This window comes from Vulpes lagopus, chromosome 11, assembly GCF_018345385.1.
Source record: "Vulpes lagopus strain Blue_001 chromosome 11, ASM1834538v1, whole genome shotgun sequence".
NCBI lineage: Eukaryota > Metazoa > Chordata > Mammalia > Carnivora > Canidae > Vulpes > Vulpes lagopus.
The window spans coordinates 38,093,092-38,110,254 of record NC_054834.1 but is presented as its reverse complement, the minus strand read 5'-3'; the positions used below and the strand labels follow the sequence as shown (position 1 = coordinate 38,110,254).

General features: G+C 36.7%; 1 protein-coding gene across 1 annotated transcript in view; it reads right to left on the bottom strand.

The window, feature by feature from the left end:
• USH2A (usherin) overlaps nt 1-17,163 on the bottom strand; it is a 689,554-nt gene that overhangs the window by 128,587 nt on the left and 543,804 nt on the right. The window contains exon 55 of the mRNA XM_041722698.1: nt 6,320-6,427. Coding sequence (XP_041578632.1) covers nt 6,320-6,427 — 108 coding nt within the window. The remainder of the gene's footprint in view (nt 1-6,319; nt 6,428-17,163) is intronic.

Below are 17,163 nucleotides of genomic sequence, written 5' to 3'. Positions count from 1 at the left end.
TCAACTTGACACCTCCATTTGGATGACTATGAATCAAAAACTTAAAACATCCAAAATAGAGCTCTTGATTCTTCTGTTACAATCTATTCATCTCCCCATTTTGTCCATCGATTCATTTTCTTGGTCAAAATACAGAATTATTCTTGAGGCTCCCATTTTTTTTTTAACCTCCAAATGTAATGTCATTAAAGCCTACTATTGGTTCTACCCTGAAATACCTTTACTGCCACCTCTTCTGATCCAAGCTATGTTCTTCTCTCTCATGAACTTCTATCATAGCCTCTTAACTGGTCTCTGAGTCTTAAATATTGCCCTTCTCTATTCCATATAATCTTTATAAAAATATATAAACTATATACATCAGTCTTTGTAATCTTTGTGAAATATAAAACCCTTTGGAAATTATTCGTATAATTCCAATTCCGTATAATAACCTGAATAATCTTACATTTTTTTTTTTCTAATTCTGGCTCACCCAGCTCCAGCCACACCAGAGCACTTTCTATCCCCAGAATGCTTCTAGTTCTTTCTCACCTCTGGGCTTTGGCACTTCCCTTCCTTCTGCCTGGAACCTTTTGCTTATGACAACACAACATTTTTGCAATTTACTCTCATAGTTCAATGACCTATATGAATATCATCTTAACAGGGAGGTCTTATTTGACTAACCTTCTCTAATGATAACTTTAACCTTATCTAAAGTAATCTTAACCTAGTTTTTCCTTTATCCTATGTCCTTTTCTATTTTCCTCTTAACACTCATAACATCATAATCATATTTCTCGAAATGAAATATGATCATTATTTCTATGTTGTTTTTGCTGCATAGTCTGCTTTTTCTCCTGCTTCAATATTAAGTTAGCTTCATGAGGGTAAGAACTTTCTCTGTCTTATTTGTCAATGTATTTTATGGATATATAATTCAATGCCTAACTGATAATGAATAAATAAATAAACTTACTATAAATATACCCAGTTCCAGAGAATGTAAATGTGAGTAAGATATGGCTCGTTCCTACGAGGAGATTACTTTTTTGCATAAAAGTTAAAATAGATAAACAACTGTCATTCAAGGTCAAACATTCAAGTACTCTTACAGATGTACAAACATATTGATGTTGAACCGAGGCAACGAGGAAGAGCAATCCTACCATTTCATGTTGTCATCTAGGTATGCTCTGAATAGACACTGTAACTCTCTTTTCCAGCTTTTAAAAACTCATGCAGTATTAGGTTCCCCTGTAATCAATAGTTTTTGGTTGATTGTTATCTCTGGTGTAAGTTATTCAGTAAAGGATAAGAATTCGACATTTTTAAAAAAACAATTTTCAGGACATTCAAATGCAATTTATTTAGCAACATCCTGAAAGAATCAAGATAGATCTTAATACAGTTCAAACTTGCTGATTTTCCAAGGAACAACTGATACCTAGGAAGAAAGCCGTTCATTTTGTTTTGAAATAGATACTTGGCCAAATCCACAAGTGATAGTACACGTTTATATCTGAGTTTCTCTGCCAATAGCTGCTGGATGAGTCAACCAATTAACTAGACTTCTGATTCTAACATGATATTAATTTGTCAGTTTAAGAGATGAAGTAAAAGTTTTAGTTCATAATATGCTTCCTGCAGTCCTATCTTTTTCAGTTTGAAGGATGTATAAAAAATCACCAAGGTGCTAGAAAGGCCTTTGCTTAGTTTCCACTTTGAATTAGTTAGTGCAGCCTGTGGATAGAGAGGATTTAATGAAATAACGTGAATCAAGATCTTGGGTTTGCTTCGTGTTTTAAATAAAAATTGAATTTCATATTTATACAAGCTGGTGAAAGTTCTGGTTGTGTTGGTAACAACCCTGTATCCACTGGATTGGAAAAAAAAGGAAATTGAAATGTGGAAAAGCTGCTATGGTTTTACTTATATAATGGTATGGAGACACCATTATCTTTGAGGTTGCAAGAAATCTTTGATAGAATAAGATCCACTTTTGGTGAAATGTCTTAATGAGTCCCAAGTAGAGAATCTGCTTCCTTCTGTCAGCCTGAGTCTCAGATGGCATCAGAAAAACCTATCCTATATACTAGAAGGGCAGAGTTGAGATAGGTCAAAGAAGGAAATGGATAGTCATGAGGGAAATCATCTCAAAGGGGAGGCAGGGAGCAGGTGAACTAGCTGAAAGCAATAAGAAGGAAAGGTCAGAAGGAAACCTTGGTAGTAGGTCTTTTGCAATAATAGCACCAAAAAAAGAGCATGTCTACTAGATTTGTTTTAAATGTTTTGAGTGTCATGCAATATTACCCACTTCTCATTTCTCTACAAATCTTCATTCAAATCCAAAAATCCCAACATTATTGTGGATTGGCTTTCTTTTAGAAGCTAGTAAGGGTACCCAGTTTTGTATCAGCTGATATCATGGATGCCTTGACTTTTGGACTATTGTTATTTGTAAACTTATCCAACATTCCACCCAGTTTCGTATCATTTTCTGCGTCAGGCACTGTGGATGTGGGGATAAAGACGTATGGTCTTTACCTATCAAGGAGTTCATAGTATTATGGTGAATAAAGATGAACAAATAAAATTTTATAATCCAGTTTACTAAATGCCTTAGGAAGCATAGTGCTTTGGAGCACTTAGGAAGGGTATCAACACAGACTGGGAGTAACATGGGGATGGATGGGAAGCAAAAGTGGTCGTAGGAAGTGGAGACATGTGAACCAAATTTTTTAAAAAATGGATTAGCTTAGTGAGACTGTAGGAAAGAAATCTAAACTCAGGGGAACCCACACCAAGTCCCTGAAAAACAGGAAAGTGTAGAAGAATTCCAAGTACCTCAGCATGAGTGGTGCTTTGGATGGCATGCAGGCAAGACCCAAAGACTTAATAGATAGGCAGAGGTTAAAATTTGAGGAATCTATTTTGCTTTACTAAGAAGATGTGGATTTTTTTTCCTGGAAGGATGTGGGATTTTATGAAGGTGACTAATATGAAGTCAGTCTATTTTGGCACAAGGGGGAAAAGAATTGAAATGGGAATATGAGATAGAGGAGAAATGACAAGAGGCAGGAAGACTAATTATGAGAAGTTATAGGTGTCTGAACTACGGCAATGCCAGAAGGCATGGAAAGGAAGGACACATTAAAAAAAATCCTTAAGATTTAAAGTTAATAAGATTTTATGAAGAACTGCACATTACAACCTAAAAAAAGAAAAGAGAAAGATGCATTAAGAAGGACCATTTTGGTTTGATGAGATGGATGATGGTACTTGGAGGGAAAAAGTTAGAAAAATAAGCTAGGAAGTGAGGAGAGAGATTTTAAGTATTGAATACTGAGGTTGAAGTATTTACAAAACACCTAAATAAAAATATCTATAGACTGGAGGATACGTAGGCCTTAAATCTGTAAGTGCAGGCTTTGTGGGAACAGAGGACTCTGGAAGCTTGTGCTTGAGAATTCAAAGAGATCCTGTGGAGTTACAAGTGCAGAGAGTAGAGGTGGAACCTAAAGGAACATCAACAGTTTAAAAAAGGTCAGAGGAAGAGAGATCTGGAATGCAATTGAGAAAGATTCATCTTCTTCCCCCTTCCGCCCCCCCCCCCCCCCCCCCCCCCCCCCCCCGTTATCAATGCTGGAGGTAAGCATGCCTGCAATTTTGCATGACTGAACTCTAAAATTAATTAGAGCTTGCTGGTATAGCAGTAATTCTAAAAAGAGAGAACAAAAATCCAACTTGAACTCTTCCTATTTGACTAAAGGTATACAGTTTTCTCTATGGATAAAATTGTAGAAAATTATGTCCAACTTATCAATGAGGTAGTAATGTACATTAGCTCTTTTTTTTTTATTGAAAATGAAAAAGAAATGAGAGAAAAGAGCTCGGGGACTATGAACCAATGTTTCTTTTAATCTTTTAATTTTCCCCCCATCTGCTTAGGACACTCAAGTATTAGACCTTCAAACTATGTCGGGTTCACTCAAATAGGCATTTGGTAATCAGTTATATTTGGGTTATTAATTTAACATGATACAATATGCTTATTTCCACTGTACAGTAAAACAACAGAACTTAAAGTTGCTGTTGATTTGTTCTCCTGCACCCCCCAATTTAAGTACTCGGTCTACATTTATTTCACATACAAGTTATTCACAAATGGCACTGACGCAGCCAGAAAATGGATTCTAAATCCATGTTCGTTCTGCAGAGGAAAGCCCATTTGGTTTATTATTCCTCTGCACAGTTATTTGGGTTAAAGGAAAGGTGTGTAAAGTTAAAAAAAAAGAAATCAGGTAAAACATTTCTCATCTCACACTCCCCTGTGTTGTTGAAAGCTATAATTTTTAAGTCATGAAATCTGAGCTCTTTCAAGAAATTTTGTTGGGAAAAGTAGGAAAATAGACGCATATTTTCTAAGAATTTAAATATATGGATTTGATGAGTACACTGAAGCAAGAGACCCTGTTATTTTACCATGTTTGAGTTGCAGCCAAAACTGGTTGATAGATCCTTTAGAAATTATCCATTATCATCAAAGTATCCATTTGATAGTTTACCTTTCCAAAAAATCCACTGCTGGTTTCTTCCTTTCAAAGGAACACTAAGCTTTTTGACATGAAACATTCTTTATATAGAAAACATCATTAGTGAAATCCTGGTGAGGAGCCATATGCCCCATATGTGGAACTTTCCATTTTATTCCCCATTTACTGGTAGGAAGTTCAGGTCTAATATTCTGAGGTACAACAATCCCTTTCATTAGAAGAGTAATGGACAAGCACTTCAGGACTCTCCAACGGTAATTAACATTATAGTTCTGTTGAGAAACTCATGTATGCCTCTGTTTCCCCCACATTGAAAACAGGCAGATAATAAAGATGAGCAAAATAATTAGTTGATCACTATCCCAAGCTTCTCAGCCTATCTTTCTCCTAAAAGTAAGTGATAACACCCACCCCAGTTCCCAACCCACTGGTAACCATTGTGATGTGTGTATGCTTCCAGAATTTTTTCTAAATTTTTATTTATCTATAGAAATGAGTATGATTTTCTCTGTATTTTTATATATAAAAGATACTATGGATTAATGTAGTTCTGAATTTCCTCTTCATATGTTTAGATTGTCTCACTCTTTGAAACTGAGGCATGGAATTTCATAATATGCATATGCCTGAGTTTATTTAGCAATTCCCCTATGCATAGCTATTTAACTGGCTTCCAATATTTTTCCATTAAATAAACAAACAAAAATGCTTCAGTAAACATCCTGGTACCTGTCTCCCTGTACATTTGTGGAAGCGGGATTTTCTGGCATAGAGAGTGAATGTAAAACTGCTGTGTCATAGAAAATTAACATTTTACATTTAATAGACCTTCCCAATCTGCCTTCCTAGGTGATGGTCTGTGTTTAATTCTGTATCTCATCTCGTGTTTGTCAAAATCCTTGTTCTTCATGGTCCATCTCAGAACTCACCTGCTCTAACAAACATTTTTTGATTTTCATGATGGTTATAACCTCTCCCTCTTCAGATTAACTTGAGTATTCTGTTCATTTTTTTTGAATTGATGTATGATTAACATACAGTGTTAGTTTCCTGTGTACAACATATTGATCTGGCAGTTTTATATGTTACTTAATAATAAGTGGAGTCACCATACAGTATTACAATATTATTGACCATTTGTTCTTTCTTACCATCACCTTTCAGATTCTCCCTCTATATATTTTAAAGGTTTTATTTATTTACTTATTTGAGATGGTGGGAGGGGCAAAGGGAGAGAGAATCTCAAGTAGACTCTATGCTGAGCATGGAGACCAAGGAGGGGCTTGATCTTACAACCTTAAGATCAAACCCCTGAGATTTCGACCTGAGCCGAAATCAAGACCCTGATGCTAATCTGACTGAACTACCCAGGTTCCCCAATTCTCTCTCTTTAAGTTTTGGTACTTGTCCTGTGCCTTTGACTTGATGGTAAGTTCTTCATGGTAGTAAATAAGTAAACATCAGCAGTGAGCATGTCCTTGTTATGTATCAGGCATTCCAGAAATATTTAACTCTGATTTTTTGAGGAATTTTATATCCTAGTATATAATAATTTTTTTAACAGAAAACTAAATTTAAAAGGTTTAAAGAACTGAAAGCAAAATTTATGTTGGGAGGCTTACAGTTGAATCCAACGTTAAGAATGGAAACCTAGAATACAATTTTATTTTGTACTTGTCAATTTTATTCCTTCTTTGTTTGACATGAAAGGGTTTATGGAATTCACTTCAAAATGCCATATGAAAACTTCTTCTCCCAAATCATGGATATTTTTTAATTACCTTCAGGGGCTGCCTGCAGTGTCTGACCTAGAAAAGGCTCACTTGAAGTGCATCCAGCAGATGTACAAGCTGTAAGTGTGAAGCTGTAGTTGGTGTATGGCTGGAGACCTAGAAAGAGCAAACAAGAAATAAAGTACATCTTGAGAGGATTATTTATTATCAATTAAGCACCAGAAGTAGCATGTGGAGTTGTAGATACAATTTCCAAAAATATTAACAGCAGAAAACACTCTTTAATGGAGATATGAACTTTACAAGCAGCTTGATATAAATAGAAATTTCATTTATCATTAATAAAATAATAAATTCTAAGCTCTAGAAGAAATCTTAAAATTCATGCAATCCATCCACCCATCCATCTTTCTCTTGATTCCCTTGTACAAGAGGTCATTGAAAAGACTGCCTTGCCTAGGCAATCACAGTATTCATCTCTCAAAGAGCCCGTTCCATCTTTAGAGAGCTCTAGAGTTCTCCTTATTTTGTTTGAAAGTCCTTTCCCTATATTGTGGTGAATTCTTTCCATCACTTGCACCCCTAGGGACATATAGAACAAATCTAATTTCTTTTCCACATGACAGTTCTTCAAATATTTGTAGACAGTTATCAAATCCCCCCTGAGTCTTCTCTTCTCCAGGCTAACCATCCTAGTTTCTGCAATTGCTTCTTATATGAATAAAGGTGGAAAAAAATAAAAAGAAGGTTAGATTCAACATTTTTTAGCCCCAAGCCATATTCAGCTTATATTCACACCAACTTTTTTTTTTTTTTTTTAACTTTGCACTTCTCTGTATGTGCCCAGAGTACCATCTCACACTTAACCTCTGTAGTTTTTGGGGGATGTATTGGTTTTGTCTTTACACACTGATTAAGAATAATTTGATGAAAGGATAGTGCTTATTGTATTCAGAATATGACACAGCCCAGTAACTGCTCAATAAGTTCTCAGGAAAAATAAGAATGGCAATCCTTTTACAGTAGAAATTATATGTTGTTAGACTTTACGACTCCATAGCTAGTGACCTTGGGCAAGTTATTTGGCTTCTCTTTGCCTTGATCTGCTGATCTATAAAAATGGGAAATACAGGAGCTAGCTTCTAAGGCTTTTGGGAAGATGAAATGGGTTACTTAGAGAAGTACTTTCTTTGAATAGAAGAACCTTAGCAGCATTCGACAAGGAGTCAATGGAGGCTAACATTTCTTGCCTTGATTCTTGAGAAAATTCAAACAGTGCCAAAGCTAAAAAGATTTTCTTTTCTTAAAGAATTGGCTTAGTCTATATGTCAAACAATTGGGCCAAATGATAACAGGGATCTAATATTATCATATCAATTTTTCATGAGCTCTTAACTACATTTTTACATATATTGTTCTTTTGGTGGCATGACTTTTTCCAGAGACAGTCATTTGTCACTCTGTGGTTTTATGTAGATTTTTGCTCAAATTCTACATTTTAAAAGATTTTTAAAGATTCCTCAAGGAATATCTACACACTACACCCAGCGCTTGGTCTTCCTTCAATTTATTTCCTTCTTCATAGGGCCTCAACATTTTCTGATGTTTTATTACATCTGTTCATTTATTGTTTGTCTCTATGTCTAGGATGTAAGCTCTAAAAGATCACTAAAGGATACTATATCTAAAAAAATACTACTGTATCCTTCGAATAATGACAGGCACAAAGTAGATGCTTGTTAAATCAATGAAAAAATTAACCAGTTCATTTAGAATTAGAGCAGTCGTCTGGGTTCTCTGCTAAAGCAATAATGTTCTGCAGCTGGAGCTGCTTCAGGATTCAGCTTCAAAGCCCTTTGTGTTTCCTTATCAATTTAGTGATAAGATACGGATACTTATTTGATTGTAATCTTCCATTTGGATGCTATGGGGGATTTACATAATTTTGATATTTACCTGATTTATAGATAAGAAATATGATGAAAGATCTAAGCCATACCCAAGCCATATATATTTGATAAAAGTTTATGGGAAAATGCCAAAGATTATAAAATATAGAGCTCAAAAGAAAACGGGAGGAATTGTCTAAGTATGAAGGTCAGAGACTTCAGTGGCAGGCTGATTTAGTCCGACAATGCTCCCTCTTTACTCTTGCTACTGAAAAAGGGGTCTAGACCCTTGTAACACTGTTTCATCTGAATATCTTACTTTTTCACTTAGAATATAAGCCCTTTGAGAGTAAGATTTACGTCTTTGAGTGGTTTTTTTTTCATCATTTTTTCCCCTAGTAGTGCCTATCGTAGGTATTTGATGTTTGTTAAATACTCTTTAGAGAACACAAAACTCATAAATGTGCTCCATAAAGATGTCAGGCTATGATGTCTATGACATCCAGCCAAAGTGTGATCTGACCAAATAGACCCTTCCTCATAATTCCATGAGTATCTCTGCCCATAACATCTATTCCTTGTATAAGCAATTCTATCTTAGTTACAGAATATTTATTAAAATAATAAAAAAATAATGGAATGTGTAAACAATAAATAGTTTCTAGATTTTGTCTGAATGTCAGACTTAAGTATGGCTGGGTAAAAGTGAAGCAATGCTTGATCTTTATTTGGAATTTTCTCTTCAAACAAAAACAAACAAATATTTTGGGGGGGCCCAAAATGAGGCTTAATTCTCCTTTTCATTTTGTGTTCTAGCTAAGGTGATTGCCAATAAGCAGTGACTATTGAAGAGATTTTTTTCTTGCAAGATGTATTTTAGGATACATCTTAGAAAAAGTAGAGAAAATTTGTCATCACAGAAGTGTTCTAAGGTTGATGAGAGGTCTGAGGATGTTTGCAATGAGGATAGCAGCTAAAAAGAAAATTAAAGTATATGAAAATAGAAATTGTCCATTCCTTACAAAATCTTTCTGAAGCAGGTTTAGTGGAATCCACTTTATATATAGCTCAGAACACTAGAAGACAGCTGTTTAGAGATGGTACAACAGTGGAATAGCTAGCTCATTACGAATTTTGATAGGTTAAGGAAAGTGTGCCAGAGGAGTCTGTTACAGGTGCTTAAATTGGATGGAATGGGTTGGCCTTGCAGAGCATTGGGCCAGGTCTAGTGGAGGATTATGCAGCTCTTGAAGCTCCTGGAGTACCAGAATCAAAAAGCCAGGATGCAGAGCTGAGCATTGGGTAGAGAGCCTAGGTCAGGAAGCCAGCAGAATTCAAAGACATCACCAGTCAAGAGGAAAGGATGTAATGAACTGGGGAAAGGAGACAAAGATGGAAGAACAGGAAACACAAAAGTGGGAGGCATGAGACCTTAAGTGAAGGAGAGAAGGACAGATGGACTTAATCTAATTCATGGGCAGTCTGTCCTCAAGGATTGTGTCCGGTCCTGAAGTATGGGTAGGGGGCCAATTGAAGGGCCACATGGAACAAAGGTGGAATTATTCATTTCATTTCAACTCACATTTGCCAGTTTGTATCCTTCACCTCCAGAGCTGCTATGTTTACCTTCCAGAGTCCATTCATACTTCCTTTTATTTTTTAAAAAAGATTTATTTATTTATTTATTTATTTATTTATTTATTCATTCATTCATTCATTCATGAGACACACACACACACACACACACAAAGAGAGAAAGAGAGAGAGAGAGAGAGAGAGAGAGAGGGGCAGAGACACAGGCAGAGGGAAAAGTAGGCTCCTCGCAGAAGCCTGGTGCAGGACTTGATCCTGGATCCTGGGATCACAACCTGAGCCAAAGGCAGCTGCCCAATCACTAAGCCACCCAGGCGTCCCATCATACTTCCTTTTATAACAGCTCCAGTTTTCCTTGTGGAAACCAGTCTTTTGGCCACTAATAGGCTTTGTGTTTTGTTTAGAATTGATTCCTCCTATATTGACTACTTCTGGACACAGTTCCACCTTCCCTTTGCAATGTTCACTGCTCAGGACTGAGTCTATGACCTGATTTAGGCTAATGGAAGGTAGGCCTTGAACTCGAACTTTCATTCTTCCTGCTGGCGTGGTTCTTTGTTCACCACACACAGCTTGAGAATGGAGGAGAACTCAGAGGTAAAAAGAAATTGGGTCTTGGATTCTTCTTAGCCTTCAGTCTTCACCTGATTTTTTTAGTTACACCAGCCAATAAAGGCTCATTTGTTAAGCCTGCTTGGACTGAGTTTTCTGTAACTTGCAAGAAAAAGAGTTCTAACTCATACTAATATTATAATTACTAATAATGTCACATGCTGGCACACAAGTTCAGATTCTTGTACGTTACACAAGGGGACCATAAGCAGCTGTTATTACCCTATGCACGTTAGAGATAGTTACAAGATTCTGGGAGAGACAATTAGCAACAACATGAAAAGGTTTAGTGAAAAGGTGAAGAGGTTTCACCTTAAATATCACCAGAACAGAAATTATTATTCCTGCCTCACAGGTAAAATAACTGAGGCTCAAAGAAGCAAATGCTCTACAGCAAACGAGTGATCAGATTGGGGTAGAGACGAACCCACAACTTTAACACCAAGCCCTGTGCCCTCCCACCACATAAGAGTATAGCCAAGCACGTTGAAATTTTTCAACAACTTTCTTCCCTTTGAAGATTAAAGAGCATCTGAAAGATGTCAAAGTGGTAGAAAACATTGCAACTATTCTTAAAACGAAAGAAATATGTTGGAAGTATTTAGTTCAAACATCTACTCAATAAAAAAACTATAGTAAGGTAAAACAAAAAACAAAGCTCAGGGGATTTTTGTTGTTCCATTTTAACCTGTCTTTTCACTGGACTCTATACATTAATTAAATATACTTTTTGAGAAATGGAGTTATTTTTTAGGAAATTGATTACTAGATCACATAAAAATACAGTAGCTGAAGTTTACTGAACACCACTTGGGGGCCTTCTTCTGGGTATTTCATGGATATTAACATAATCAAAACCCTTGCTAACTCCCTGAGGCACTGCAATTATCTGCTTATTTTATAGGTAAGGGAGTCAGAGAATAGACAAGTGGAGGAACTCATCTATTATTATAGAGATAAGCTCTGGTGAGGTTAGAAGTCTGGGTAGCTGGCCTGAGAAGTATGGTCCAGAGCAATAGGGTCGGGCTTCTGAAACACAGGAAAGTGATGACATAGGTAGCCCAAAGCCTAATGAAACTTCCACTAAGCACACACACACACACACACACAGACACACACACACTACAAATATATATATATATTTATAAATATATAAATATATTTATAAGTAAATAAATAAATAAATAAATATTTATTTATTTATTTAAATATTTCCATTTTGAACATTTCCACAATTCATGTACTGAAGTGGTGCAGCCTTGCTGTTAGGAGAGAAGCTTGTGAAGTTAGATTATTTTGGGTCCTAATCCCTTACATACTTACTAGCGACTGCCACGGGCCAGCTTTCTGACCTCTAGGTGCCTCAGTTTCCATATCTTTAAACTGTGGGCATGATGGTGGAGGCTGCTTGAGTTACAGACTAACTTGAGGGAAGGCAAGACTCGAATCCATAATTGTCCACGTCCTATTACTTAGGTCTTGGATTTTTCATATTGTCAGAGGACTAAATTACTAACAGCCTTGGTTCAAATAATCTGTAAGGAAAGCATCGACTGCCATCAGGCATAAATGATTTACATGAACTGGATGACCTTTCATATATATGACTCCGTAAAACTCAATAAAATCAATGCATTTCAACTGGAATTTGTTGCCATTTTAAGTAAGTCTCTATGGGTGGTCCTTAAACTGAGATATATATGAAATATTAGTAACAGGCATTGAAAAGGGCACAGCAACTGAAAACGACTCATGAATTGATCAGGATGAGAAGAGGGAAATAAAGAGATGTCTCAAAGGAACCATTCTGACTGTAACTTAATCCTGAAGTCCAAGAGTAGAAGGAGAAAAGAAAACATCATTCAAGTGCTCAGCATTGAATTAAGAGTGGGAGATAGGAGTTGTAGAGCAGAGAAAGGCAAATGCATGGAGAAAAGCCAAGCATTTAACATTTCAGTGCAGTGGAGATTATGGTGGCTGCAAATTACTTGAATTTCCCTACAGGGAATCATGTTCTCTCTTAAAGGAAAGAAGCATACTATAACCAAACTCATGACAATTATACTTTCAAGTAACATTACGTTCCAGAGCAAATGTGTGTTAAAAGGGATCACCTGGAGTCTGCCTATGAATCACAAAAAATATGATTTGGAAAACAGAACCAACGTCTTTGTCAGTGTCAGTCACATTTGATAAGGAACAGCTTGTTTCCAATTTTTAATATCCAGATTAATAGTCAGGAGAAGGCATTTTGTCCATTATAATCTCAGATAGCAAGTGCTACTTCAGAGCGTTCGTATAATGAATTTATATTATTCTATAATGTCATCTGCTGTTTTCTAAGGAATTACCAAATAATCCTATAAAATACAAACTTTGAAAGTTTCTCCATCAAACTGGTCAGTGATGAGTTCAAGGGCTGAAAGGCCTGGTTTATCTCAAAAACTTTTCGGTAGGTAGTTATCAAATATACACCTTTTGGGCAAGAAGCTGATCTCGGTACAAATTCACCCAAACTGGGTGTTTGGCAGGGTCCCCCTGAATCCACATGCAATCCTGCTGCTGTGAAATGCTTTTTTTTCTGCCCTTATTGGCCTTGGCTCTTACTAAGTGATCCCCTCCAGATCGTCTCTGCACATGGAGACTCCCAGGAACTTCCAGCACCCACTGGCAACGCCGGCTGCGATGGGTAGAATTATAGCAGGATTCCTATTAAATTAATAATTGAAAATCTGGATGTTCAAAACTGATACATTAAAATATTGCGGAATTGCTTTAGAGACATCTAAGGTGCATTTACATGATGATTTGTTTCATGAAATTGGATCAAGGAATGTGTCAGGAGCTCACAAGCTGGGATTCCCTTTTCATGATAGGACCACCCACCACAACCTCAGGAGCTATGCATCCCGGTTAGTCAAGCCAATTTCTTGCCTGTTTGTGAGCAGCCATTGGAACCGTTTCCCTTATCGAGGCTTCAAAGTACAAATTCAGTTGATAGCTCATGAGCTGGGCGTCAAAACATCAAAATAAAGGTGCTCTTGCATTGCAAATGCCTGCGAGGTAATCTCATGACTTTTGCTTCTGACAACTTGCTGCAAGCTTAATTGTTTCTTAATTCTATATTTTGTGTCAAATTCCAGGCCATAGTTTAGGCGCCTCTCCCCAATATCTTAATAATCAGATTCATCCCAAGAAGCATTTCCCAGATAAGCTATTTCTTGGCAGACTCTCTTTCCAAATGCATATCAACATCAAAACTATTATTAAGATAGCCCAAGAAAAGACCCTTGCTTGTTTGAGTTTAGTAACCCTATTTTAATACATGTTTTTCTTCTCTGGAGTCTGGTGCTTCCTAGAACAAAGCCACTTTTATTCTACATTTTCAGGCAGAGTCTTCTCTAGAAACGCAATGTGGCATCAGGTGGCAGCAAAGTCTGATGCTGTGCAGAAGCTTGACAAGGACATATTTTGCAGAGAGAGCAGGAGTTCTTTCGAGCTCTTGGGGCAAAACAAGCAGTGATTACCCAGGCAAGCAACCTGAAACTGAGATTTCAGGGGAAATTTTTTTTCTTTAAACACTATTGTCTAGACAGCGGTTGATTGTAATTCTTTGGCTATAATATTCTATCAATAAGACTTTTTTAAAGTATAAAATGGCGACTGATGCTATGCTATTATTTATGTATTTATTTTGCAAATAGGCACAAAGTTTTCCTCAAGTTTGGAAAAATGAAAATAAAAGGAATTGTCATATCTATGACAATAGACGAAATATTAGATATAGATTAGATCTTTCATATCAATGAAAATAGTTTCATAGGTCTGATGCTTGGTGGTCAGTAGTCAGGTAGTAGCTGGGGCAAATGTAGTACAGAGCGCTACATGCAATGTTCTGAGACCACTGAAGAGAAGCTCTGGAAGCTGTTCTGAGGACGTGATCATCATCCTAGTTTTCTTCCTCTCTGTTTCGGTTAAAGAAATACACTGCCAATAAATCCAGACTGCCAGAGATCAAGGCTGGAGGCATGGATATGTGACCCAAGATCCCATGTAGAGAAGGATACAGTGCTTGATTCTATGTTCTATTTTCAAAAATTCTTAATTTTTTTTTTTGAAAAATATACTCTTTTCTAAAAATTTTTATTAAGTTTTTACTTCCAATATAGTTAACGTTCAGCGTTATATTCATTTCCAGTGTACAATATAGTGATTCAGCAACTCTATGTATTACTCAGTGCTCATCATGGTAAGCGTACTCTACTCTTAATCCCCTTCACCTCTTTCACCCTTTTCTCCCCCTCTGGAAACCACCAGATTGTTCTTTAGGGTCAAAGGCCTGTTTCTTGGTTTGTCTTTCTCTCTTTATTCCTTTGGTTCATTTGTTTTGTTTCTTAAATTCCACATATCAGTGAAATCATATGGTATTTGTCTTTCTCTGACTTATTTCGCTTAGCATTATTCTCTTTAGCTCCACCCATGTGTTGCAACTGGTAAGATTTCATTTTTTATGGCTGGATAATATTCCAGTGTGGATATGTGCCATATTTTTTTAATCCATTCATCTATTGATGGACACTTGGGCTGCTTCCATAATTTGGCTACATAATTTGGCTAGGGTGTATAAATAAATAATGCTGCAGTAAACATAGGGGTGCATATATCTCTTTTTGTATTTTGCAGGCAAATACCCAGTAGTCCAATTACCAAATCATAGGGTAGCTCTATGTTTCCCTTTTTAAGGAACCTTCATACTGTCTTCCACAGTGGCTGCACCAGTTTGCATTCCCACTAACCATGCACGAGGGTTCATTTTCCTCCACATCCTCACCAAAACTTGCTGTTTCTCGTGCTTTTTATTTTAGTCACTCTGACAGATGTGAAGTGTCATCTGATTGTAGTCTTGATTTGCATTCTACTGATGATGAGTGTTGCTGAGCCTGGGTCTGTTGACCATCTGCATATTTTCTTTCGAGAAATGTCTGTTCATGTCTTCTGCCCACCTTTTAATTGAATCATTTGTTTTTTGGATGTTGAGCTGTATCTAAATAATTTTGGGACAAAGGACTCCGCGTTCTCGTTTTGCCCTGGACTCCGCAAATTATGTAGCCATTCCTGCCTGAGATTTAGACGTATTTGACAGTATGATTTTTGTATCCAGTCAGAATAAAATCATTTGGGTACTAGTTATTTAATATCTACGCACTCAACAAATATTCTTGAATACTTAATACACTAAATAATATGATGGGTGCCTGTCATAGTGTAGATGATACAATGGCAAAAAGGAGGCTATTGTCTATCCTTAAAAAGCTTCACCTATTAGCTGAGGAACAAAGACAAGAAGGATATTGTGATAAACTATAATAAATGCCATGAGAGCCACGTGTCGGCTACTATGGGAGTACATAGCAGAGTTATCTAAATGTAAGATCCCCATATAAAGAAATTCCATATTTTGTGATACTGATGGTCATTTCTTTTTTCTTCAACAGGATATCTGTTTCAGTACATTAACAGTGCATGTCTGCTACCACCTGCATTGTTAGGGTGTATGCTATTTTAGCACAGGACATCTTCATGAGCTTCTAAGAAAATGGAAAAGGCAAATTGTTCTCTCCTCACAGCTTAATGCTGGTGGGTCTTCCCTTCCAAGGAAAATGCAGCGATAAGCAACTTTTCATAAATTATTTTGAAAACACTTTTCCCAGAGTTAAGAGACACATAAGCCCTTATCAAATCTGCCGCTAAAGAGGATATGATTAATTCATTTTGTTCTCGGTGGCCCTAATTATTTAGTTAATCCTTTCCCCATCTCTTTTGCCCAGTGCCCACGCTAGGAGGCCCATATACAAAGCAGTGGTAACCCAAAGTGAAACAATGCCATAACTGCCATCCCAATTGTTCTGTGCAGGATGGGGGACCTGTTTAGTAATAAATGATATGAAAAGGTCTTTTATTGACAAGCTGCCATGTGCTGTTTGCATTAGCGGATATGAGAAGATGATGGCTGTTTCTCCTTCGTCCCCATGGTATTCAGCTCAGTGAGATAGCAGAAAATGCTTCAGTTTACTTAAAGCATTGATAACACCTCTAAATAATTAACTGAGGACTTCCTGTCTTCAATTACTTAATGCTTTTTTTAACATCTTGAGAGGATTATAAGCAATTTATGGATTTCACATGATGAGTGCATTCGCCACTATTCCCACAAAGCATTTACGGGATCATGTTTCTAAAGCTTTGAGGTAATTAAAAATAAGCATGGAGACAATGGGGCTGAGGCAAGGTGCTCGCTTTCCCTTCTGTCATTTCTAAGGACCTAGATTTTCAGGCTCCAGGATGACTAGTGCTACAGCTTCATTAGCGTTTGACTATTAACTTAGGGAATGCCAAGGTTTTGGAAATGATGAGAAAATCAAAACATTTACCCCAGGGGGTATAGGCAGTTCTTTGATCAAACATTTGAGATGCAATGTAAAATGAATTTGATTGTTCATTCCATGAACTCAATAAAATACTCATTGATATCATAAAATACTTCCATAGTGAATTTGGTCAGTCAGAGAACTATGGAACTGAATTTTTCCTGGCAGATAAGATATGTGAACACTGTATAGATCTCAGGTATTAGATGCTTTAATGCCTGGCACCGTTGCCATCCTGTAGAAACTACATATAGGAGGTTCTGTATTCAGCAAGGTTTTGCTGAATGAAAGTTTACTTCATTCAACAAAGACATTTCTCTTTAGGACCGTCTTGCCCAAGTGAAGTACTGTCTAAATCTATTTAAAATGG